Source organism: Furipterus horrens, unplaced genomic scaffold, assembly GCF_987537825.1.
Source record: "Furipterus horrens unplaced genomic scaffold, mFurHor1.1.pri manual_scaffold_13, whole genome shotgun sequence".
In the NCBI taxonomy this organism is placed as follows: Eukaryota; Metazoa; Chordata; class Mammalia; order Chiroptera; family Furipteridae; genus Furipterus; species Furipterus horrens.
The window spans coordinates 8,228,182-8,254,708 of NW_028327183.1; the positions used below are offsets into that span (position 1 = coordinate 8,228,182).

At 45.7% G+C, this 26,527-nt stretch overlaps 1 protein-coding gene across 2 annotated transcripts in view; it reads right to left on the reverse strand.

Annotated features, from left to right (window-relative positions):
- Positions 1 to 18,393, reverse strand: part of CSNK2A2 (casein kinase 2 alpha 2) — a 34,928-nt gene extending 16,535 nt beyond the window's left edge. For both annotated transcript variants that reach the window (XM_090261375.1, XM_090261374.1), the window contains exons 1-4: positions 18,254 to 18,393; positions 17,443 to 17,554; positions 8,590 to 8,691; positions 6,474 to 6,524 (exon numbers count right to left, since the gene is read on the reverse strand). In XM_090261375.1, coding sequence (XP_090117501.1) covers positions 6,474 to 6,524; positions 8,590 to 8,691; positions 17,443 to 17,554; positions 18,254 to 18,357 — 369 coding nt within the window. In that variant the 5' untranslated portion in view covers positions 18,358 to 18,393. The remainder of the gene's footprint in view (positions 1 to 6,473; positions 6,525 to 8,589; positions 8,692 to 17,442; positions 17,555 to 18,253) is intronic.
- Positions 18,394 to 26,527: the final 8,134 nt, after the last annotated feature.

The window sequence follows — 26,527 nt, forward strand, 5'->3', positions numbered from 1 at the left end:
GTCAAATCAGCTCCTCCTCCGAGAATTAAGGCGCTCACTCCCAGAGACAGGCCAAGTGGGGCTCAGGCCAATGAAGAGGCCGTGGGCGTGACAACAGCATTCTCTGACCCTCAGAGGGCTCCGGTATTTTACATCCAGAAAACAAATATGGGCTCTTTTATTATCTGGACTTTTATCTGTGGAAGGCTTTCTTCTCATAGCGTGTGGTATCTACACCAAGCATCTGTGTAAATGGTCCGAGACATTCACTTTTATTTCTCAGGAGCTCTGGGTAGCAGACCAAACTGCACCTGTAACATTTTACCACCTGGGCTAGAATTCAGGACTCACCAAGGTCCACAGTCTGGCTTCCTCCAACTTTTGGAGCTGTCTCCACTGCAGACCCCAGGGGTCCCCAACTCTGATCAAACAAACCTGGGTTTCCCACCTCCGTTATTCTCTCTCCAGTGCCCCTGTCCTCCCCGCCGCTGAATCGGGAATACCATACCCCTCCCTCTTGCCCATAAAGTCAAACACACCCCCATCCAGACTCCAGAGCTGGTGGTCTCTTCCTTCTCTGAACTCCCAGCTGCTGACTGTCCGCTACGGTGTGCACAGGGCAGTGACAGCAGCAGGGTCCCCAGAGGTAACATTCCTCACTCACACTGGCAGCTATCTGAAGTTCTCAAGATACTTCCTCCCTCTGTTGTGCACAAGACGCCGCTGTCATCCCAGAAGTCCCATGCCAGCACCCCTGCGGACCGTGGCGCACACACAACGGGAGCAACGGGACGCTGCAGCTGCGGGGAGTCACCGATCTGGTGGTCTGAGGTCTCTGAACTTTCCCTCCCCCAACGATGTCAAGGATCTAACATACGACTGGGTGATCCCGAGAGCTTTCACACCTACCTGTCGCACACCAGATATGGTGGTCCGCTCCCTGCACGCAGAAGGCAGGTGAAAATTATTGACCTTGATGATGTCTCAGTCAACAGAACAGGATAAAAACTGTCTTCCAAAAAACAGGAGTACTAAGAGTCCCGGAGAAATGAGAAAGGGAAACTCCACAAGAACCACGCTTTTCCTCCACTATTCTTAGCCAGCTATGTGGAGAACATCACTTACCAACCAACTGCAAAGCGTTGGCAGGAAGTTAGCTTTTCTTATGTTTTCATCAAGTAACTGTCTTCTCAAAAACAAGCGAGCCCATGCCTCCCGGAAGATTACAGAGGTGCTGGGGAAGAAGCTATGCACAGTCCTGGTCTGGCTCCAAAGCCACAAGCACACTGGCATCTCCCTAGAAATGAGGTCTCCTTCAGGACTACTTTTAATTAACCTTAGAAAGTCTGAGGAGGGGAGAGGGGAAAATGCAATCTGATCAACAGACTCAGAGCCTCCTTAGCCTAAAACCAACACCCAGAAAGGAATGACCACAAGTGGGCCTCACTCCTGCTGTTACATACAGACAGGTCTTCAGACTCCACTTCCGGGTCAGCTGCATCATGATCAGCTACAAATTCCAGAGCCCCAGCCCCAATAGTTGTCAAGTAGGAGGACTTCACACTGTCAGAGGGTCCCCAGCCAGAAGTGGGGATCACCACCACAACCAACTCTCATCCTGGACACGGGGCTTGCACACCTGACGTACACAGCTCAGCCTACGTGCAGAAATTCCAGTGGTCCCCACCCAGGACAAGAAAAAACGGGGGGTGGGGGGAGGAGATAGAAAGTGAGAGGGAGAGATGGTCAATGCAGTAGTCTCGAGCTTTGGCACTGATAACCCCTGACCCCGAGATCCAGAATAAAGCCAAGGTCAACATTTTTAGAAATTAAGGAAGCAGAACATATCACTAGTTAGGGTTCACCTCTATGTGAGTGACTCAGAAAGGCTCCAGAGCGCAATACCATCCTCTCAAGGTGGAGCCCCTGTGGAATGTCTTATCGCTCTTCACAATGTCTAAGTGACATATACTTAAAATGTATATTCATTTTTATTTATTCTCTACCAAAGGCATAGAAAACTGAGAAGCCTATCTCAACAGAAATTACAATATTTCTACTTGTCTTTTTCCTAAAACATTGAGCTTGATATGAATGTTATTTATCTCCTCGGGGTGGTCTTTTGTGACTATACTAAGAAATTAACTTATTCGTCCTCATTTGCATTTACAGGTCTATTTCTCTCACACTGTATTTCATAATCACGATGCACTTGTTCATTGGTGTGGCTGGTCATTTACAGTCACCTCCTCCCCTACTGTGTCTGCTCCATAAAGGCAAGGGCCGTGCGTCTCTCATTCACCATGTAATACATGCAGGGTTAGGCACTCAAAAATATTGGTTAAATTTCTTGTTGAATTTTGGGTGTATGAAAAAACCCTTTCCTCTGTCTCTTCCTGGAAATAATGATTATAAATTTTTCATCATTTTATGGACTAAATAAAATGGTGAAGCTTCGGGGGAAAACAAAAAGAAAGAAAAGAAATTACAATATCTCTACTTCAAAAAGGTACCTTACCTTTTTTGAGACAATTTTGAGTTTGGGAGTTTCACTTCAACTTTTAGTGACTGGCTCTTCCTATTGATTTGTTTTGAAGTTTTGTCTTTTGTCCTAAGTATTACCATGTATCTTTTATTTTCACTTGGACATATATGAAGTGATATAACTGATGATTTCAAGGAGAAATTAACCAAAATAGTACCTCTACCATAATATGAAATATCAAGGGGAAAAAATGAGTAAGGCCATAAAAGATCTGAACTAAACGAACAAACTTGATATAAAAACTGACCATGTACTAAATTCATAAACATCACCAACAAATTTCAAATAATCAACATATTGATCATGCTCTCTGGACACAGTGCAATCAAAAAACAGCCCTGCCTGGTGCTGCTCAGTGGACTGAGCACCAGCCTGTGAACTGAAGGGTTGCTAGTTCGATTCCCAGTCAGGGCACATGCCTGGGTTGTGGGCCAGGTCCCCATTTGGGGGTGTGTGAAAGACAACCAATCTCTCACACAACAGTGTTTCCCTCCCTCTCTCTAAAAATAAATTTAAAAATCTTAACCCCCCCACCCCGCAAGAAAACAAGTGGATGCTGGATTATATATTCACAACCATAAACAACATTCCCAGGACAATAATCACTGGGAAACTTTTAATATGGACTGTATGCTGTCTACCAGATGGCATTATTGCATAAATATTATAATTCTTAAAGTGTACTAACAGAATTGTGGTTATGTAAAAATATATCCTACCTAGTTCCAATGCGAGCATATTTAGGAGTGAAGTATTGTGATGTCTGCAAAATTTAAGATGACTTCAGCAAAAAGATAGCTAGAGATAAAAGGGCAGTGTGGGGGGGATGGGAGAAATAACTGCAAATGTGGCAAAATATTAACTGGTAAATCCAGGTGAATAACGTAAAGGTACTAACTGCACTCCTCTTTCCAATTTTCAGTAGGTCTCATGATTTTCAAAGTAAAAAGTTTGGGGAGAAAAATCCAAATCTGTAAGTTTGGAGTTTGTATTTCTACTTTGAATGCAGAAAGGAGTTCCATAACCATGAAATGTAGCTAAAATGGCGCTTGAGGTTTATAGACTTATTATCAATCAAAGCAGATGTAGACAAATTAGGTGACATCAACTCAAGAAGTCAGAGGAAAAAAACAGTGAAAACACAAGAAGGAAAAAATCATAAATTAATATTGTAAAAGATAGGAGAAACAGAATGAAATAGAAAAACAAACAAAAACATCTGTGCCCTGACCCATGTGGTAAGCTCTGTTGCTTATGTGTCCTCCTGCAAAGTGAAAGGTCACAGGTTCGATTCCTGGTCAGGGCGCATGCCTGGGCTGTGGGTTCGGCTGCATGTAATGTACAAGAGGCAACAGATGAATGCCTCTCTCTCTCTCTCTCACACACACACACACATGAATGTTTCTCTCCCTCTCTTACCCTCTTCTCTAAAAATAAATAAATGAAATCTTCAAAGAAAACATATTGAAAAGAGGGAATTAAGGGGAAGTCGACATGACACTCCCCATAGCTGTCCTCAGCTTGTGCCAGGAGCCGACAATCAGTCATCAGTAACTTCATTGCTCTAAAATATGAGCAGACACTCTAGAACCATCACATTTCAGATAAATGGAACAGGGAACTAAACCAAAAACACTCCCAAAAAGGAATTTGGAAGAAAAACAGAGAAAAGGCATGAAGAAGAAAACATAATGGGAATAAAAAACCCACATTCTCAGTGAGAAAATAGAAGATATTACATAAGACATAAAAGAACAGGGTACTATTTTAAAGGGCTCAGAGACAGGAAGTCTAACATCCAAATGAGTTCGAGAAAGTGAGAACAAAGGAAAAAGGGAAGAAAATCAAAGGATGTTAGAAGTTATTTTTCCGAGATGGAAGGCTATGAGTTTCTAGAAGACTGAAAGAGCCCAGTAAGTATCCAGAACGAGAGATGAGCACCCCCTGAGCAAGCACGTCCCCAGGAAATTTCAGAGACTGGGAACGAGGAGGCGATCTGCGAGCTTTCAGAAAAAGAACGAGGGACAGGTCACGTCAGATGAAACCAGAATGGCTTCAGCGGTAAGAGCAGATCAATCTCTTCAAAATTCTGCGGAAATTATTCATCAGGACCTAGAATTCTATACTACAGCAAATACAGAATTGGGAGGATAAAATAAAGATGTTTTCAGATATGCAAGATTCTAAAAACATTAAACGCCCGTGATCCCTTTAAAGCAAGCTCCCAGAGAATGTATGCCATCAAAGCTACCCCTTGGTGAGAAGGCAGAGTTCTCTAGGGAAGTAAAAACTGATCTTCAGCACGTTGTTAAATCAACCCGTCAATTTAAGAAAAACTCATTAAAACTGAGGAACTTCATCAAGGAACTAGTATAAATGACCCACGGATATGGACAACAGGGTGGGGACTGACTGTGGGAGGAGGGGTGGGCCGGGGGGGAGCAATGGGGGAAAATGTGGGACAACTGTAATAGAAAAACAATAAAATTTAAAAAAAAAACAAATCAAGGGACTTCACTGTGAAGTTCCATGAAGATTGCCTTTGAAATCTGTGTATTAGGAAAATGCTTGCTTTCATTAAACTCTATTATGAACACACACACACACACACCTTGATAAACCTGGGTCATTCATAGCCGAAGTGAGGTCAGCGCATGTATCAGCACAGTATTTTACCACTGAAGCGCTCCTATGCTAGCTAATGAAAAAATGTATACCCCACTTTTCAGTTCCCTATTGGGTTAACCAGGAAATCTGTTACATATGGGGAATGCTACACTGTATAGAAAACTTGTTTGTTGTTTTATAAGTCATAATACCCTCTTTTGCTTATTTTTCACTAATTAAGCTTACGGATGTTTTAGTGAATAAGAAAAATTAAATGTGAGAATAAGGTTCTTTTACTTTCACCTAGAAGTACCGCCCCCAATACCAGCACATTTCAACTGCTGGTTTGGTTTTGTCCCTAAGTTCCACCGCAAGTGAGTCACAAGCCAGAGCTGTCATCACCAAAAGGGTCTCTAAATGCCCCTAACCATCAATACCACTTTTGATTTTAAGCTTTTTTTTTTCCTTTTTGCTCTGGCTGGTGTAGCTCAGTGGATTGAGAGCCAGCCTGTGAACCAAAAGGTCACTGGTTCAATTCCTGGTCAGGGCACATGCCTGGGTTGCAGATCAGGTCCCCAGATGGGGGCATGCAAGAGGCAACTGATCAATGTTTCTTTCCCTCTCTCTCTCTCCCCCTTCCTTCTCTTCTCTAAAAATAAATAAATAAAGTCTTTTAAAATATATTTTTTCTTCTTACACTGGTTTCCATATTATGCTCCACTATGTCCAGTATATGCCTGGCCCCAAAACCTTCTCACAAGTTAAGGTTGCTGTGTTTGAAAACCAATAAAAACAAATTCATGAAAAATCAACCTAACATCGTGCTTTTCAGAAGAACACCTCAAATTCTAAATTAATATGCATTATAAATATAAGAAATGTAAACAACCCAGAACAGGGCGTTTCTGTGTCGTTTGCTTAGTACACAGCGCGCATGAACACACACTATCTGAGTCTGAATTCCACGTATTGCTTCTTTTCACGTGAGCCCTGTGTCTGTTCATCACTCCCTATCAGCAACGTAAGATTCCTAAGAAAATCAAAGTTAACATCTACCTAAATAAAGCTGTTGTGTAAAAGAGGAGGGTTAGAGATGAGGCGTTTAGCTTAGACCCAGCCAGCAGCTATTCCCAGAGTAAGCAAGGTGATGAGTAATTACGCCAAATGCAAGAGCCCTAACCACTTCCGCATCCTGTACTCATGCTAGAAACGATCCAATTTATTTCCTATTCTCACCAATGACCTTTCTGCCCCCCTTGGGTTCTACTAGAGTATCAACAGTACTTACTGCCACCTCCCCATCCCCCATGGACCCCCATACCAGAAAGAAGTATATACGCACCTTAAAATCTGTATTATTGATATATTCGAATACCAAAGCTGGTGTCTTTGACTGCAAGAGAGAATATACATGCTTATTAAGTATTCAAACAATAAACGTAATTTGCTTCTGTTGCACTGACCCATCCTCAAATCCCACTTAGATGAAAAAGATTTGTCCACCAGGGAGACTAGTAAGAAAGTATCCTCTTGAAATTTTATGTCTGGAATTTGCTTCAAAATAATGGGAGGGAGGGCCATGGTGGCGGTGGGGAAGAGGGCGGGGTCCTGATAAAGTGAAGGTGACCACGAGCTGACTAGCTGCTAAAACTGAGTGCTGTGTGCAGGCAGGTTCATTATACTATTCACTTTAGTTCTATAAATGGCTGACATTTTTATTTTTTATTTTTTTGGTTTATTTTTTAAAATATATTCTCTGACGAACCTGTCCAACAGGCTTGGCACAGTATGTGGAGATTTATACTCTGCAGTGGTCCAGTTTGCCAACCACAACACAGGTCTTTTCAGGATCCAGAGGGAAAATAGCTGATTATCAGTAAGCTAAAATGTGAACTCACTTACTTGGCTGGAGATCATTAGAGACGTATTCCCCCAAAATCATATGTAATCAAGTGTTTTTAAAGCAACATAATTTTTAATGCAATGAGTATAAAATAGTCAATATTTCTTTGTTGCAAAATACAGATTTCCAAATGACAAGTTTACTTAAATGAGGTAAAAGAATGCTAACTGGCAGTAATACATGGTCAAAACTGGGAGAAAAGCAGAGGCTTAAAAGCATTATAGAGAGAAAAAAAATCATCTTGGAAATCTTTATATTGGGAAGTTTCGCTGAAGGAAGCAGGTGAAAGTTACCCAGGCAACAGGCCACAGCGTGTGCACGCGGGTCTCCCCAGGACAAGCAGCAGTCCCAGTCCAAGGGTCCCTCACTAGCCCAAAGGTGAAAGGGATTCATCAAGGCTACCAGCTCTCTTACAGGCTGGGAGGAAATCTGTTCCTCTCTAGGTCAGGGGCTGAGGGTTCCCTGTTGGCTTCACCCACCTCCATTTACTTGTTACACATCACGTAAAACACACACACCCCGTAAGTTATAAATTACAAAAACAGTAAGGCAGCTCTCACTAAGTTCTGTGTCACTGTAAAATCAATCTGTTCTGATCAGACCGGGATATAATTTAAATGCCAATGAGATGGAATCTAGAATATAACCATCCTTCTCAGTCTTTTCAGGGACCAAATTTAAAAAACTTTCCCTTAGTTTTCAGTTCAAACACCTGTGTAGTCTTGGGCAAATTCCGCAACGTCTGTAAGCTTTGGTTTTCTTATCGGCAGTGTGACAATACAGACGATAACAGTCCCTACCCCGCTGGACTGCTGTGAGAATTAAGCATGATACAGTTAAACCCTCAGAACACTGAGTGTTAGCTACATTACTATGAGGATCTCTTTAGCAGACAGAAACACCACCTAAGGTTAAGTTACTCCTGGGAAGAGAAAAAAATTAAACAGCACCACTACAATGGCTAAAAATTAAGCATTTTAACAAAAAATATTTCCGATGTTTCTGCATATACAATGTGAACCCTAAGGGTGGAGGCTGAATTAAACAGCCGCAGGAGAACCAGCGAGACAGCTCCCTGGGAGGCTTGTGGACCTGCGGCCTGCTCCGCTCTCCAGGCCAGGCCAGCTGTCCACATGGACATACTCGGTGTTTCCTTTGGGAAACCCGGGTTTTCAGTGTGAGATAAAATAATGCTAATTGGTAGGAATAAGGTTACAAACTGGGAGAAAAGCAGGATCTTAAAGGAGATAATCAGCGAACACTTGTGAGCTGAATCCAAATAATGAGGTAATAAACCTGGGACAGGGATTTGTCTACCTAATAGACATTTTTAGGTTCTACAGAAGCATGCTGGTGGCTATTTTCTCCCTGGGCCACCATGATTTTTTCTGGTTTTCAAAATTATTCAGTAGTAAAGACAAGCACCAGCATCCTCACTATACGGTATTTCTCATTCTGTTAGGTTCTGTGTGTCTCTCCTATACACACACACGCGCGCGCACACACACACACACTCTCTCTCTCTTTCTCTCTCCCCCAACCATCAGGCACCTACCACAGGGTCTTTCACAGTGTCAATCAGCTTAATGATATTTGTTCCACCACGAAGGTTCTCCAGAATCTTAACCTCTCGTTTTATCTTCTTTTTCTTCACTGGCTTAAATACACAAGAGTAATCAAAGTAAGACTCCCTTTGAAATTAATAAATAAAACTTTAAAACGATGTTAGCTAATCAAATGGACATTGCACTATCTTGTACACCGTGTTATGTTAAAGAGCTTGTCTAAATTAGAAGAGGAAAATAATAAAGAGATAAAATGGGCCAGCCCATACGAACTTGTAAGATTAAGTTCAATAATTTACAGACTTATAGTTTATGTGTCAGACGTTTAAGTGGGGCACTTAAAAAATTTTTGAACACCCATGTCATACTTTAAAAATAAAATGCTTGCTGGGCAACTGCCAAGTGGAAAACGTTACAGCTCTGAGCAGCTGTATACCAGGCACCCACAAATGGAAAAACTGTAACAAAATGGTAAGACACCTGCTCTTCCAATGAGTTACATGCAATTCTGTCTTTCAGGAGTGAAGACCAGCTCACTGACATCAAGTTACAAACTTGTTTCCCAGCTGCTGGCTCCCATTTCCTGTCGCCACTCCCACTTCCTTAATATCTAGAATCTGAAATCAGCACAGAGCCAGTAAAACTTCCCAACAGATCCCATTCCCAAAGAGAGAACAGATCAGCAAAGGAGAAAACAGATCTGATACAGCGGTGATTGGAAACCTCAGCTACCTGAGAATCTTTCAGACTGCTCGACAGAAAAATTAAAGACCTTAATCAGAAATACTAGCATTACATGTGTCCTTTCCTAAGTGGGCTAACGAGTTTGAAGAAGCGTATCACGACCAACAGTTTTATAAAAGCGCTTAGCACAGTACCTACAGTAGATAAATGTTAAATTTATTATTTTCAAATTTGTAGTTAGTCAGAAGTCTTATTGCATGCTCACAAAATCCCTGTGAAGCAGATTCGGCCAAGATGAGCTACCTGCCCGCGGGTCGCCCCGCTCGCAGTAGCGAGGGAGGCGGGAACCCAGTCTAGACGGTCTGACTGCGGGTCTCACTGGCAGCCACTGCACTTTCCTTCCCCAGTGTGGCTCCGTAACTGACACAGCCAAGGAAGAGGAATATTCCATCACCGAGAGTTATAAGAAAATAGCACAGGCAGAGAGGGGCCATGAAACAAGACTCTGAAAGCCTGTGTGTGGGGGCGGGGTGGGGACGATGGTGGTGGCGGTGGAGGTAGTGGTGGCGGTGGCAGGGGGAAATAACACGTACATATGCCAGGGAAACCTTCATCTGTTCCTGGTCACTAAGCTACAGCTCTGAACACACAACACAACAGAGGGGAGATTAATGAGCAACAGAGCATCTGCATCACCTATAAACGGGGTGCGCGCAATCCAGCTGCGTTCCTCCATGCCAGCCACCAATGACCATGCCCCCTCCACCGTCAGGGTCCCTGCAGAGCAGCTCTGGCTACGGTGTCCCTTCCCCATGTGCACGCAGCATCTTTTTATTTTTTTAACAATTTTATTTGTTTGTTTATTTATTTATTTTTAGAGAGTGGGGGAAGGAGAAAGAGAAGGAGAGAAACATCACTGTGTGGTTGCCTCTCACTCGTGTCCCCAGTTGGGGACCTGACATGCCACCTAGGCATGTGCCCTGACTGGGAATCACACCAGCGACACTTGGTTCGCAGGCCCACGCTCAATCCACTGAGCCACAGCAGCCAGGTCTGCACTCAGCATCTTACTCCTTATTCTCTTTTTCATAATTAGGGAGACTCAATACTTCGGGAAACAAAGCACTCAAACATGAAGCCGGAGAAGGACATACTATAAAATAAACAGCCTATAAGCTTAAAAAATGTCAAACGTTATGAAACACACAGACCGAACAACTGTTCTGTTTCAGATGAAAAGATAACTTAATGTGACATATGATCTGAGATTTTCTTTTATATAAAGAACATTATAAGGACAATTGGCAAATGCAAATGGAGACAGCATACTAGCTAAGAGCATCATATCAAATGCTCACTTCTGATTTGTTGATCCTGGCACTGTGGGTTATATAAGAAACTGTCCTTGTTTTTAGGAAATACACACTGAAGTAGGGATGACTGCAGATTTGGTCAGGCACTTCAAAAAAATGTGTAAACTAAGTTTAAACATGTCTGCGTGTGTATCTATATGAAAGAGGACAAGAGAGGATAATGCAAATGTTAACATTTGAGAAATCTGGGTGAAAGATATATGGGAATTCTTGCAACTCTTCCCCAAGTCTGAAATTATGTCAAAAAGTTCAAAGAAAAATAAAAGCTAGCTATCATATCTATAAATTCAGGCAATGCTACCGGTATATTCAATGTAAGAAAATTCTAGACCTGTCATCCACTGCAGGCGAACAATTACAGATCTGTGGGTGTGGTAACAGAGAAAAAAACACAAACAAACAAACATAAAAACACCCACAGCCAGAGGCTGTATACACCAAAAGCCCTCTTCTCCTCCTTTATATTAGTACTGGGTTAACCCATTAAGTAAGCTGCCTTTATAATGACGCCACATATAAAACTTCGCTCTGCTATCCTGTTATTCAGCAACAGGTCAGACAGGTACATTGTTTCTGGACAACCCACTTAAGATGAAGATATCTTTCATTATGTCTAAAGGTAACTTATAGAGCATGTGAACATATTTTGCTGCTCAAGTGTCACCTGTCCAACAACTTCCCAAACAAGAGATTGGGGACAGCAGGGCGACTGAAGTGGCACAATGGAGTCACGCAACAGCTGGAGTTCTACCATAGTGACAGAAGACCCAGAGATCGTAAAAAAGGGAAGTGACCGAGAGCCCAGGACAGGCCCCTCCAAAGCATGGACACCTGTCCTCTAGAGGAACCCGATGGCAGGTAACTCCCTTTAGCCTCAGCGTACTCTTCTGAACCTGGGAGATGCTTCAGAAGCTACAAAATCAATGAGCTCCCAGGGAGTGAAAGTGATTAATTCTACAAATAGAACTGGAGAGAAAAAGTGAGGTATGTAAGGGAGGATCCTGGCCTCCTAAGGAAAATAGAGCAGGAATTTTACAGAAACAACGATGCTCTGACTCTCCCAACCAGTGCTTGCACTCACTCACTACCAGTAACAGAAAGTGCAGAAAATACATAATTTTCATGATAATCTCATAATTTCATTTCGCATGCTAGGGCAAATCACTCCCAACTAAAGTTCATTTAGTACAATTCAGAGATTATCTGTTTAAAAGATTCTAACTGGATCAGCATAGCTCTTTTCCAAACCAAAAATTAAATAATTTCTTAACTCAAAGTCTAATAGACAAAATGGCAAATAGCTTTAAGATTGCATTTATTTATTTTTAGAGAGATGGGAAGGGAGGAAGAAAGAAAGGGAAAGAAACATCGATTGATTGCCTCCCATACAAACCACCAACCCAGGCATGTGCCCTGATTGGGAATCGAACTGGTGACCTTTCGTTTTGAGGAATGACACCCAACCAACTGAGCCACACAGGTCAGGGCAATGGCAAATAGCTTTAAAAAAGAAATTAAGTATTAAACCAAGTTTCAGAATAAATGAATTTTGGCACATACTTAAGAGAGAATATTTAAAGGAAAAAACTCACTTAAAACTTTCTGTGCATAAGCCCTGAAAAGGAACGGAGGGAGGAAGGGCCTTTTCGGAAGGTTTCTGCCCACATGGCGAAAAGGCCCAACTATTCTGGAAAACCTTGTTCAATGTAATCAGAGACTAAGGTACTTTTCCTCTTTCCCTATTTACCAACATTTCCAAAGTTTAAAACAATAGAAAAAATCAGTTATTGGATGCTTGGAAACCCAAACTGATCGAGTCATTAATCTATCCTATTTATTTACTCAGCTGCTTTTTCAAAAACCAGACCTGAGAACGATTTCAACTACAAGCATTTAATTATGACTGAATATGTAAACTAACACCTACCAAATACATAAGAATAAACCCCAGCAAATATTAACAGGCAGAGTCCCATTTTAATTTCTTTGCGTTTCAAACTAAGTGATAAATTCAAGACAGGACCAGAGCTCAGAACTTCCAGATCTGGATTTACTTTTATCCCACTACCAAAGTGATGACTGCCCCACAAAGACACGGATTTCATCACCTGCGACGAATAACGACAAAGACGACTGGCTGCCCGGAATGCAGGGTCCCAGCCGGAAGAAAGCTCGGCCCGGATGGCCACACTTACTCTCCCTCGGTAGCGCGGCTAAAATCCACTGAAACCGACCGAACTATAAACGTTACCCGGGCAATGTTATTTCTTCACAGTCACTTTTCCCCTGATCTTTCAAGTCTCACCTTTCCACCAACGACATTACCAGCTCCTTCAGGGTAACTGTTCATTCTCAGGATTTAATTCTTTTTTTGATTTAAAAGGGAGAGGCATACAGGCCTTTGGATTCTCGCTGAGAGACCGGAAGTCCCCTCTTCCGCTGGTTCTGCGCCCGAAAGCCCTTCGCTGGGCCCCACTAACATGCTGTTCTTACGTTCACTGCTTTGTGGGTGCCAGGCGCCATTCTCAGTACATTTTAATCAACATTTACCAGGACTCCGAGATGAGTCTTTGAACAAACAGTCTTACAGGACGCTGGGGCACACGGTTTAAACAACTGCTCAAGATCGCAGGGCTTCTAAGTCTCAGAACTAACAACCCGAGTCCAGGCAGATTACCTCCCAGGCCTCTCTCAGGAGAGACGACTGTGTAGGTCACTAAAACGCTCTCTCCACCTACCTACTTATCTACGCCTCTATCTCGTTTGGTTCTCCCAACAACCTTGTGAGTTAAACGGGAGAGGCAGACCCGTTTCACAGACGAGGAAAACAGGGCTGGGTGGGTACAAACTAAGCTGCTCCTAGAACCCCCACCTACTGCCCTCCATTTACAGCACTTCTCCCACTACGCCACCCTGCTTTTGAGGTGGCAGATCCTAAAATTCGGCTCTAGAAACTATCTGGAGCCATGCTCTATACAAAAAAATGGGAACTTTATATCAAGATATTCTTTTCACACCTGGTTCGCTCTCCAAACATATTAAGGGGATAAAACCATTAACCAAAAAATCTGGCAGGTGATCACAATCAGACTGGAGGAACTGTATGGGTTTCAAAAAATGAAAAACACTGGTTACCGAGGCTTCAACGAAGAAGGTAAAGTCACAGCTCACTTAGGCACTGAGCAGGCTGCTGTGGATACAAATCAGAACCCGTCTGTATCCACACCGCTCCCCGGGCCTCCGTCCACACCATACTTCAGCCGGCAACCCAGCAAGGTCAAGTGTTTCCTTTCAGGAGAGTAACTCCAACGATGTGAGAGAGAAGCACCGGCTGGTTGCCTCCTGTAACGCACCCCAGCCGGGAATCAAACCCGCAACCTTTGGTCACAGGACAACTCTCCAACCAACTGAGCCCCAGGGACCAGGGCTGGGTCTTGCTTTTGAAAATGGTATTGCTCTTAACTTCTATTCAGAAAATAGTTTAACGGATCCCGAGAACCACAAGAATTGCTAAAATGCACACACGAGAGGCTCACAAAATGCTAAAAGGTGTCCAAAACGGCCAACTGCTTTTATCTGTGTACACCTCACTAAGAGGCGCTACAAAGGAACTGAAAAATTGACTTTTCAGGGTCACAAGATGAAACTTTAGGCACTAAAGTGACATTCTACCCTGCTCTACTGACCCTTCCTATCCCCCTTCCCCACTTCTTTCTCCTCAATATGATTTTCTTTTTAAATTAACTCTATTTATTTATTTATCTGTTTATTTTTAGAGAGAGGGGAAAGGAGAAAGAGAGGAAGAGAAACATCACTGTGTGGCTGCCTCTCATGCGCCCCCAACTTGGGGCCTGGAGTGCAACCTAGTCATGTGCCCTGACTGGGAATCGAACCAGCGACACTTGGTTCGCAGGCCAACGCTCAATCCACCGAGCCACAACAGCCAGGGCCTCAATATGATTTTCATCAAAAAAGACATAACCATCCTATTGACCAGAAAGTTTTCTTTTAAGATGTCGGCCTCAGAATTTCACTTCAGGATAGACAGTAAAACTGTGCTCACCCATTTCTAAATTCCTAAAGCCTCTTAATAATCAATATATTTTGATCAATAAAATACTTAGAAATCGACTACTGATGCAAATGCCTCCACGGTCATCCATCATCCAACCATTCTGAGATACTGGAAAGCCCTGCCTGGAAAGGTTTCTGACTAATTTGGAGGCATCTACAGAGAAAGCTTCCTACTATATTTCAACTGCAGGAAGGAATTTATGTATTAATGTGCACATAGCAACTGAAATTAGGTATATTTCTAGATTCCTGCAAATTATAAGCAGCTGATACTCTGTTAAGTTCCCCAAACCAAACACCACAAGTAGTTATTAGTCATCATTTCAACTTCTCTGAATAGAGGAACACAACTTTGGAGAGACCTTATTCTTTAAAAAAAAAATGTTTTTCCTTAAATTCTACTTTAATCCAATCTGTCCGAACAATGAGAAAACCACAATAATACCATTAGCAGTTTCTTACCCCATCCTTCAGATAAAATAAAATCTGGACAGAAATGCCACGGGGCTATGAAAAACAAAGAAGTGAACATCGTTTTCACCAGCAGAAGCAAGGTTGTTCAGGCCGCGCCCGGAGAACTTGCATCGAAAAGAAACAGAACAACACTTCATTCATTAGAGCACCCAAGGGGCCTCCCAAGTCCTTCTCCAGACTGGAACTTATTCTGCACTCAATGCTACGATGCTAAGAAGAGCAGTAAAAGACAGTAAGGAAAAGGAAACAGGAGTTCTGGCTAAGGCTCATTTCAACATAGTGATGTTAGATGAGGTGCTTTTTTGTGCTTACTTTCTTGTCCATAAAAATAACTCAGCCCTGGCTGGGTAGCTCAGTGGATTGAGCCCCTGGCCTGTGAACCAAAAGGTCGCAAGTTCGATTCCCAGTCAGGGCACATGCCTGGGTTGTGAGCTGGGTCCTCAGTTGGAGACGCCCAAGAGGCAACCACACACTGATGTTTCTCTCCCTCTCTTTCTCCCTCCCTTCCCCTCTCTCTGGGAACAAATAAATAAAATCTTTAAAAAAATAAAATAAAATAACTCAGCTTCCAAACTGGATTCCCTAAACAGCATATCCCGCAAATCTCTACAACAGAGGGAAAACTATCCAGCAACCGACACCATCGGGTTCTCTAAGAGGATGGCTAGAAAGCGATGTGACATTTTCCTAAATGAACGTACTGTTACTACTTATGTGTACCCCTGAATGCTGTTTCTTTCAAAAAAAGACACTGCAGGAAGTTACACTTATTCAAAAAATGCTGCCATCACTCAAACGTTCCAATGTTTTCCTGGATTTGCTTTAGAGTAAGCAGTTCATTCTTTTGAATGCAGAGCAGCGGAATATGGATATTCCTAATTTCAGTTTATGCCCTGCTTGCTCGCTTCCTAGATATATTTTAAGCAGCTTATATTAAAAACGTTTATGCTCATGTATACAAGAGAAAACTGTATGGCTTCCCCGGGTGACCTCTCTGAAAGGACCCTTCCTTTAAATCTTTATGTTCTGTAGGTGTAATTCCTATTTAGGGAAGAGGGGACTCAAACTCCACATCTTTAATATCAATTTCTCCCTCCCCACCCCCAGTGTTTCCAACAGCACAAACAACGGCTTATTTCTCTCCACTACAAGTCTGCTTCTTCATCACTAGGCTGGCATGGTACTGAATAAGGATCGCTTTTCTGAAAGGCGATTTTCAGACAGTATAAGCCTGACCCCTTGTATTAAACAAGGATACACGGGTGCCCTAACTCTGTCCTTCAACCACAGAAGTAGTTTTTAACCCCGCCATCTTATTCACAGAGCCTCTGCAAAACGACCACACTGGAATTCTTACAGCTACATTAATTACTCTTTGATCATCTCAATATTTCACTACATTACATGCACACACATTAAATGATCTGGCAACGATGAGGACCCTTCACAGAGTCTAAGAATTACTCTTTAGTCCATTCTATCAAACACCGTTTAAAGCTACCCCATCAGATACCTAAAGGAGAATTTAGCTAACTCTTCATGCTCGTGAAGATCACATCTTCACCCAAGAGATGACCGAAAGTCAAACTTCCGCGGCTGAGCCAGACACTGAGACTCTTCTGTTCCAGATACTACTTTAGCGGTTATGGGTGTGCTCCTCCAGTGCCCCCAATTTCACTTCACTGGATGATAAGCAACAAGGAATTCAGGCACCACTGGCTCATTTCCTCCCCCCACCCAAAACTTGGATCACCAAAGATGAAGAAACACGTGATCCACTGAGGTGTTTCCCTCCATTTAGGCTGCAACCTCACCTTCAAAGCTGCTTCCGGTTTTTCCAACTTTCTTTGTGGAATAACTTAAGAGCATCAAGTGTAACAAACTCAAGGAGCCCTTGGACCGATGGGATCTCCATGAACAGGCTTCCCTTTCTTCTTGCTACCTATTTTATTTTGTAACAAAATAAATGCCCCGTTGGCACCCTCACCTTGGGAGTCCATCCCTCACTTCAAAACAAGGATGTTCCTGCATGACGCTTAGATCTGAAACAGGTCTGCATGGCTTCTTGCAAGTTCACAGGAAAATGCTGTGGGAGAGGGGCTGAGGGGGCCATTGGACAGAAGCGACCTGCAATGAGAGCTTGGGCGGCTCTTTCTAGAATGCAGCTGGGGTAGTCTGTACCCTCCCGGCTTGTGTGTGTGCGAAGGGAAAATGGAATACCACTTGGAAGACACTCACCTTGAGAATTTTCACAACCACTCTCTCATTGTTGGTGATGTTAATGGCCTCGAACACTTCACTATACTTTCCCCGACCAAGTTTTCGAACCAGCTGGTAATCATCCTGATTACTGTGGAAGGCAAGAGGGACACATCAATGCCAGGACTCGGGGCTCACCGAGCCTAGGCTCCCCCGCCACCCCACCCCCACCCGGCCACCTGGAGGGGTCCATCCACCAGGCCACCCCCTCATTCCCCACAGGAAGCCACAACACAGACTTGGCTCCCTCCGCTGGTCCCTCCTAACCCGGGGAGAGGAGGCAGGAAGGCACCGCCGGGAGCCCATGGAGATGGGCGAGCACAGCGCACAGCGCCCACGGCGGCCCACGGGGCGCCCCTCCGCCCGGGGAGCCCCGGCACCTGCCCGCGAGCCCGCCGCGCTGGCCTTCAGCATCTGAACGTCTTCCGAAAGCCCCCTCCCACCCAGCCTCATTTCTAACCAACCGAAAGGGCCGAGAATTGGGGGAGCTCCAGCGGCCGACCTCCCACCCCGACTACGCCCCGACGTGCGAGCCGAAGAGGCTGCGCTCTCCCTTCCTCCAGGCCCTGGCTCCTGGACCCCCCCTCTTCTCCCCAATCAGAAAGCGTTTCTCGGGGTTCGGGGGGCAGGGGGCGCGCGGCGTGGGGAACGGGACTGGAAGGGGGCGCGGAGGGCGAGGCCAAGGCTCTGCCCCCCTCGCGGACCCAGGACGCGCGGGCCCACGGAGGGCCGGGCGTGGCGGCGGCGGCGGCGGGGGGGGCCCGGCGGGGGGCGGCGGCGGCGGCTTTACCCCCAGCTCGGGACGTGAGCCTCGTAGTCCCAGTACTCGCGGCTCCGCAGGCTGTTCACCTCGGCGTAGACCCGCGCCCTGCTGCCCGCGGCCGGGCCGGGCATGGCGGGCGGGGCCGGGGGGCGCCGCGGGGCGCCGAGGGCGGCGGCGCGGCGAGGGGCGCCGGGCGGCGGGCGGAGCAGGCGGCGGGCCGCGGGCCGCCGGAGCAGGAGGCGGAGCGAGGCGGCGGGCGGCCACGCCAGGCCGGGCCCGCGGGGGCGGGCTGGGGGCCGGGGGGCGCCGGCCGGGCCGGCCGGGCCCTGGGGCAGCCGGCAGAGCGGCGGGACGGGCGGCGCTGGCGCTCGCGCTCCGCGGCGGCCTCCGCTCGGCTCGCGGCCCCGGGGCGGCGGCGGCGATGGAGGCGGCACCGGCAGCGGCGGCCGCCGGCCGGGAAAGGGACGGCGGCGGTGGCGGCGAAGGAGGAGGAGGAGGAGGAGAAGAAGGAGGAGGAGGAGGAGGGAACCCGGAAAAAGGGCCGCTCTCTCTAGGAGCGGCCGCCGCCCGGCCGGGACCGCCCCAGCTCACAGCGCCCCCTGCAGCGCGGGGGGACCGGGCGGGCTGCGCCGGCCCCGCCCCCGGTTCCCACCGCCGAGACCCCCACTTCGCAACGCCGGTCCTCAGACTGGCCGGGCGCGCTCACGGGGGCTCCCCCGCCCGCAGACTGCTGCTTTGGAGCCTTACCCCTCGTGTACCCCTTCGGGACAGTCCTACCCCAGCCTTCCGCCCTCTGTGCATCCCACCCCGACCCCCTGCGAGGGACCCCATCAAGTCCCTCTCCAATGACTCCCCCACCCTTAGCACTCAGAACCTCCCCCACCTCAAGATTTCTCCATCCCCCCCAGAGACGGCCCCCCGCCCATGGGCCCTGCCCTGTCGGCCACAGACTCCTCTTTCTCAAGACTTCCCCCTTCTCCCTTCTTCCAGAGCCTTCCACGTAAAACCGCTCTCTTCCACTTTCCCCAGAACTTCCTTCGGGACATTCGCCTAAGAGCTCTCTGAATGTTCGCTTCTTGCTTAAGCGGGTCGGCCAGGGTGCTCACTCTGAAGTTCCTAGTTTTCCCTTTGTAATTAAAAAGCAATTTGTGGGAGACACTTAGAGACTAGATAAGCACCCTGGTTTTGTTGGGGAGGAGGAAGAGCGGGAGAATTGTGTGAGTCCTGCCCGATGGGACAGGCTAGGGGCTGGGCAGGGACTGAGGGCAGGGTGGCCAGCCAAACTTGGGCCTGTGTTAATACGTTGTCTTCTAGCCCTGACCACTCTTCTCCCGTTGATCTTCTGGGCCTTTCTTCCGTCTCGTGTTTCTGTCCCACATCCTTTTATCAAGAGAACTTCCTCACTCAGCCCAGGTTGCTCTGACTCCAGTGCTTTTTCACATTCTGTTTAAGAGGACAGACTGTGGAGTCAGATCCATCCAGGTTTGAATCCCAGCTCTGCTGCTTACAAGCTGTGTGACCTTGGGCCAATAACTTAACCTCTCTCTGCTGCAGATTGTACAGCATAAAAACAGTAGTGGTACATCCTTCACAGGTCCATGGGGAGAAATAGACCAGGTAAACCCTGTAAAACACTTAGAACACTGTCTAGCAGGTATTAAGTGCTCAATATTATTATTAGCAGACCCAGGGCTTTCCCTCCTTTCATTTTTCCCTCCCTAAGACCACCACAGGCCTTTTAACTCCCTTGTATCCTGCAGGCTTGGCCACCTCTACCTCGTCCTCCTCCACCTTGCCATACTCGACTCCTTCTTCCTCTTCTGGTCTCACCTTTAAGTTCACTTTCCATGTTAGAGTTGGTACTTCTCTATTCAGTGCCCTATCCACATCCTTCAGAAAATGGCATACTTTGCCGTTATTTATTTGTCTCCTCCATTGTGAAAACAGCAGGAGAGCAAGGACTGAGTGTGTACGCCCATCCCTGCCTCACCCAGCATTCGCCACAGTCTCAGGCTTTCAGTGAACACAGCGTAACCCCCAGTTCACTTATGAAATCCAAAGGGGAGCCTGGAGGTCACCACTTGAACCGTGCATTTAACTTATCTTCAATAAGTGACCCACTGGCCCTCCGACATGATGCACCAAGAAGAGACATGATACCTGCCAAAAAATGCTCAACTTGAATCTAATCACAATGACACAAATCAGACGAATCCAAACTGGGGGACATGCTACAAAACAGCTAGTCTGAGCTCTGCAAAAACGCCCATGTCACCAGAGAAAGCAAAACTCTGAAGGAGCGTCCTTGATTGAAGGAGCCTGAGAGACGTAACTAAATGAAGTCTATAATTCTAGATTTGATCCTGGATGACAAAGGCAGGAAGGAAAGGAGGGAGGGAGGAAGGAAGGGAAGCAGAAACAATACAGCTGAAAGAACGCAAGGCTACTGGGACTGCCGGGGTAAATTTGAATAGGGGTTGGATGTACCCGTACTTTACATCATAGTATTGTTCAGTGTTGTTACACTGTGGTTATGCGTGAGAATCTCTTGGTCTTAGAAGTCACATGGCAAGTGTTTAGGGAAGAGGTATCAGCATCTGCAGCTTACCCTCCTGTGGTTCTCCAGAAAAACATGGGTTCCCATGAGCACAGGCTTCCAGAGGGAGAGGGGAGCAACGAGGAGAAATGTTGGCCATTGAAGAATGCAGTTGAACTACATGAGCTTGCAACATTTTGATAGATTTGAAAAAAAAATTTTTTTAGTATTTTATTTATTTATTTGGAGAGAGAGGGAAAAGGAGGGAGAACGAGAAGGAGAGAAACATCGGTTGCCCCTCGTACCTGACCCGACCGGGGACTGAACCCGCAACCCAGACATATGCCATGACCTTTTCGCTTTGCTGGATGACGCGCAACCAGCTGAGCAACACCGATCAGGGCAGATTTGAACATTTTCAAAATAAAAACTGGAAGAAAATAAAGCATTTGTAAAATAGGTGGACTTTGGAATTTAATTCCCGAACCTGCAAGCCTCCGTAGATCTCTCTGTCACACAAGAAGACACACACATTCTCAATGTCTTAGTGCAGCCTTAGGATTTCTTCCTGATAAGTCCCTGCGAACTAGTCAAGACCAGAGGTTCTTAGTCCTGAACACTTGTGTGAACTTTCTGGGTTCCAGGAGCCGCTGACCCCATGTGCAAACTTTGTGGGTCACTGTGTGTGTGCATTCTTTCCTTAGCATCCATGAGATTCTCAAAGGAGGCCATGACCCAAAAATGGTTCCAAACCACTGGTCCAGCCCCAGCGGGGGCCCCATTCCTCGCCTCCACCCCCACCCACCTCTGACTGCACCTCCCCTCTCCGCACCTTCCTCTCATCTTCGCCACCCAACTCACACCCATCTCACGGAACCTGCTCCCATACCTGCGGGGACGCCTAAGGATTCACCCACACACGTCTCTGGTGCAACACACTCCTGGATTTGGCTGGCACGTCGCTAACTCAGCCCTGAAACCTGCCGTCAGGCCTCCCACGGCCAAGTGGCGTATGTTTTTATGGTTTGTCGGTAGGTAGGTTGGGCAGCCCATGGAACTGGCGGAGACTTACTGCCTCCCCTTCCTGCCAGCTCACCATCAGTGTGCTTGGTGTGAATTAAGATGGGCAGTTAGAGGTGGTACCCATGCAACCCTCACTGAAAGAGTAGGTCTCATGGTGTCTCTGTGGGGTCAGGTGTGTGTGTGTGTGTGTGTGTGTGTGAGAGAGAGAGAGAGAAAGAGAGAGAGACAGGGCCCGGTGACTCAGTGAACCAGAATCAACTTCCCCTAATGACTGCACGTGTGGCTATGGCAATGAGTATAATTCAGGGTTACATGGGAGAGAGTGAAATAAGGCATCAGGAATCACACAGCCCAACAATTTTATACCAGCTCCTCCTATGACCCCAAATTCTACCCAAACATGCCTCCAAAACAAACAAACAAACAAACAAAAAAAAAACAGAACACCTCCTATCAGGCCTATTTCCAAAACATTTAAGAAGTTTATAGGCTTTTGTCCTGTGTTGCTGGTTCTAGGAATCTAGCCTAAGAAAATAATGTAAATTATGCTCAAAGAATTATTAATAGAGGTGACAGTTTGTATGTTCGGTATCGCTGAACCCTGCAGAAACCCTGAGGCTAGAAACCATCGAATTTACACTTCAAATGGGTGAGTTGTATGGCATGTGAATAGTATCTCAAGAAAGTTGCTTAAAAATTCTATGAAACTAGGTTTGTGGTAAGGATCCCCTTTTTTGCAATCTAGGAAACTAAGACACTAAGGACACAGATAATTGAGGGGAGCCAGGATTTGAACTCAGGTCTTTCTGACCACCCAGTCCATTTCCTTAAGCCTTTTATACCGCCCCCCCCCAAAGACCCGAAGACATTAATCATAAAAAATCATCATCTTTAAACGATGAAAATGTAAAACAAGTAAAATATCCCAAATTGGGGAGTCACTTAAATAAATTGTGGTATGTCCTTACAGTGAAGTATTAGACATCACTAAAAATGATTATCAGGAATTCTTAGTGGTAAAATTTTTGTTATATGATTTTTAAATAAGTATGTTTATAAGTTACACAAGTAATTGAGGTAAGCAGTATAATATCACCCTCCCTGCCTTTTCTATGCAATAAGAATGTGTAATACCACCATGTTATGTTCTTTTGCCTTGCTTTGCTTTGTTTCAAAGCAGGAGACCAAAGTGATTGTATATGCTATTAGTAGGTAAATTCTGAGACCTATAACAAACGCATGGGAAAAGAACCGGAAGGGAATGGATTACCTTTGGGTCTAGGAATTATCTGGCTTTACTTTTACAGTCAGAAAAATAACCAGGCTATTGACTGTCCTTGCCCTTTCCCCAACACTGGGTGTGTGTGGGGGGGGGTCTTGTGTCTGCTATCCCAGGTGTGCCCCGGGAATGATGGACTCTCGCTCCAGGTGTCTGATGCCCCAGACAGGTCACTAAAATGTGTCCATTAGGGCCCCACAGGCTTCACTCCACCTGGGCACATAGCACACAACTTCTTTAAGGGATATCACTTTCTGAATTTTTCCCCTAATCATCCTGACAGTGTGACACACGCTGCCTTCCACCCAGAAAGTGCCTACCAGTGGGCAGGAGAGCATGGGGCACAGCCTGGTCAAGCTTGGAGCAATAGAAACAGACATTTTCTGCTGGTGGGTTTCCTTTTTTAATTATTTACCCTTGTCAGACTGGAGAGTTTGAGTTCTCTGAGCTTCTGGGAAGAGGTGGGTGTTGGGGAATGAGGGCTTAATACCCTCTGGGAAGGACGGATACACGCATTCAGACCAAAATGTAAATGAAAGTTCTTTTAAACAGATTTGCATTTGAAGGAGGGTCAGGGCTAGGAAATCTTGCAGGATGGATCCTTAATGGTGGAGTGATAAGTGCTAAGAAGGTAGAGGGGGTGCAGAATCTAGGAGGGCAGGCCGCACCCACTTAGAAGTTTCAGTGGACATTTGGAGGGGAGTGGGCTGAGATCTGCTGTCACAGGCAGTGCACTTCCTGGCAAAGTCACTGCACTTCGCAAACATTTGTCCTCCTCCTGCCAAACCGCTCTTCCGAATGGTTCAGAATCACCATCGGCTCCCACGTGGCAACCATCACCAAGTCCATCTGGCTTTCTCTCCAGATGGCACCTCACTGCCACCCTTCTTGATGCCTGGAGACTTTGCTCTGCTATCAGCCGGCATCATCTCCAAGGACATGGGCTGGCGGTGGGTCCTTTCCTGCAGGAATGTCTGGGCTGTCAGACTTGTCATGTGCTAACTCAGGGGTCCTTAACCTGGGTTGGCGGCTAGAACTCAGCAGGTTCATAAACTTGGATGAAAAAGATTCCATCTTTATTAACTAAGCTCTAAATAAAATGTAGCACTTCCTTCCATTATAAATGTAGGGAAAAGACAAAAAACAAAGCACAGTAGTATTAGTGGGACCTGTGAGTTTGTCACCAGTAGAAATCACAGATATTTGCTTGTCACTGTACAGCTGGTGTCATTTTAAAACAGGAAAGTTTGCTCTTCAGAAGGAACAGCTGCTGTGATTGTCGGAGGCAAACGAATATGAAGGGATCCTCCTGACCTTGGGCTTTTTCCCTGTGTTCCAGCCCCCACTCTTCCTTGAGTTAGTGCATCTGTTTAGAAGACTCTGAAACTGAGATTTGATAGCTTTTTACTCTCCCAATAGAAACCAGAGGCTATACCCTATGGATAAAGAAAACACACACACTCACACACACACACACACACAAACCCAATGGAACTAAAAGATGTTGCACCTGTGAGCTCTACTTTTTGTTTTAAGAAATGCAACATTTCTGGACATTTCCAGGTCTTCCTGTGAGGCTGGAAGATGGCATGTAAAGCCCAGATGCTAGCACGGGCCCTGTGAATGCAGGAGCCTGCCGGCTCAGCTGCCACAAGAGCAGAGAGGACAACGGAAGTTCCCGTGGAGGACCTGCCAGCCCTGGAAAGCACCGTCCAAGCCCAAGAAGATCAGACTCCATAGCCCTAAGGTGGGGGCCAAGCCCTGCATAGAGAAAGTGCAGGAGGACACACAGACAGAGAGAGGGATGTTTGGGAGAAGATGGCCCTGGTGGCAACTGCAGTAGACATTGGTGACATTGTTGGTACCATTTGAAGTCTATCAGGGACTCGCTCTAATTAGCACAAGGATTGTGTCATTCTGCCAGCACCGTAATCTTTAGACCCCATTCTAAATTTTATCATTTGCCCCAATAATGGCCTTTAGAGCAAAAGAGTCTCTTTTGGAACCACATGTGGCATTTAGTCATCATGTTTCCTTTTTTTTAATTAAGGCATAATCGACATATAACATTGTATTAGTTTCAGGTGTACAACGTAATGATTCGGTTTGTGTATATATTGGGAAGTGATCACCACATTAAGTCTAGCTATCATCCATCGACACACAAAATCACAGTTGTCCTGTTTCTTTCTTCTCTTCTGGTTCAGAATAGTTTCTCCGTTTCTTTTTGAAGATTACAGGCCAGTTGTTTTGCAGCCTCTTCCTCAGTTTGGGGTTATTTGAGATTTCTTCATGATTATGTATCTTTGGCCAAAATGTCACAGAAATTATGCTGTGTTCTCCTTGCAGCTTATTAGCTACGTGCAATTTCTATTTGTCCCACTATACTTGAGATAGGAACTTCAATCACTTGACTGTTAAAGTAGCATCTGCCAGATTTCTCCATCATAAAGTTATTTATTTATTTTTTTTGCCTTTTTAAGGAATATGTATTTTGTGGGGAAGTATTCTGACAATTGTGTAATTATCCTGGTCATGGTCAAACTTTCTGTTTATTTATTTACATTGGTATGAACTCATGGATTCCTATTTTATTCAGTGAGCTATAATCATTATTGTCATTAGTTATTTTGATGTTCAAATAGCTCCCTTCTCTGGCTCTTCTAGCTGCATCCTTTTGGGCACATTCTTATTTTTCAGCACAGAAGGTGTCCCAGGCTCATCTTGTACTTTTCCTGCCCCAGGCCTGGAATCAACCAGTTCTCCAAGGGTCTGGATTCTTTTTCATGGAGGATAGTATTTAGAAGCCAAGATCTGGGCACAAGGTATGTTCACTGTTGCTGAACTACTGCTGCTTTCAGGCCTTTTCCAGTGGACTGACTAGAGGAATATGTATGTACACACACACACACACACACACACTTCCATTTGTTTTCATTTCTATATATATCTGTGTCTGTTGAAGACCATAAGTTCGCTCCATATCCCCAATTCCAGTCTAACACCATAGAATCCACTCTAGTTCTCCCCCTTCCTGTATTTGTAACCGTCTTTTCTGATAGTGAGCAATCTGGCGTGTGCAGGGCCTTTGTAGGTGGAGGACAGAGTGTTAAGAAAGGCCTCTCTGTGGAGGGGACATTTAAGCTGAGACTTAAAGGAAGTGAGGGTATGAGCCACGCAGGTTCTGGGAGAAGCATGTTCTGGCCGGACCACTGCATCCTCGAAGTGGCCCCGAGCAGAATCAGGATGGTGGGTTTGAGGAAGGACCAGCAGGGGTCCTGGGGCTGAGCCAGCGGGCAGATGAGGTCAGCCAGGTAAGGGGAGAGTTCAGGTAGCAGCTTGTAGACCATTGTAAAGAGTTAGGTTTTCCTAGCGACAAAGGTAGAAAGCCACTGGGGCATTTCACATATAGGAGAAACGTTGTTTTGTAAAGGATTGTTCTGACTACAACTATAGAAGCTGG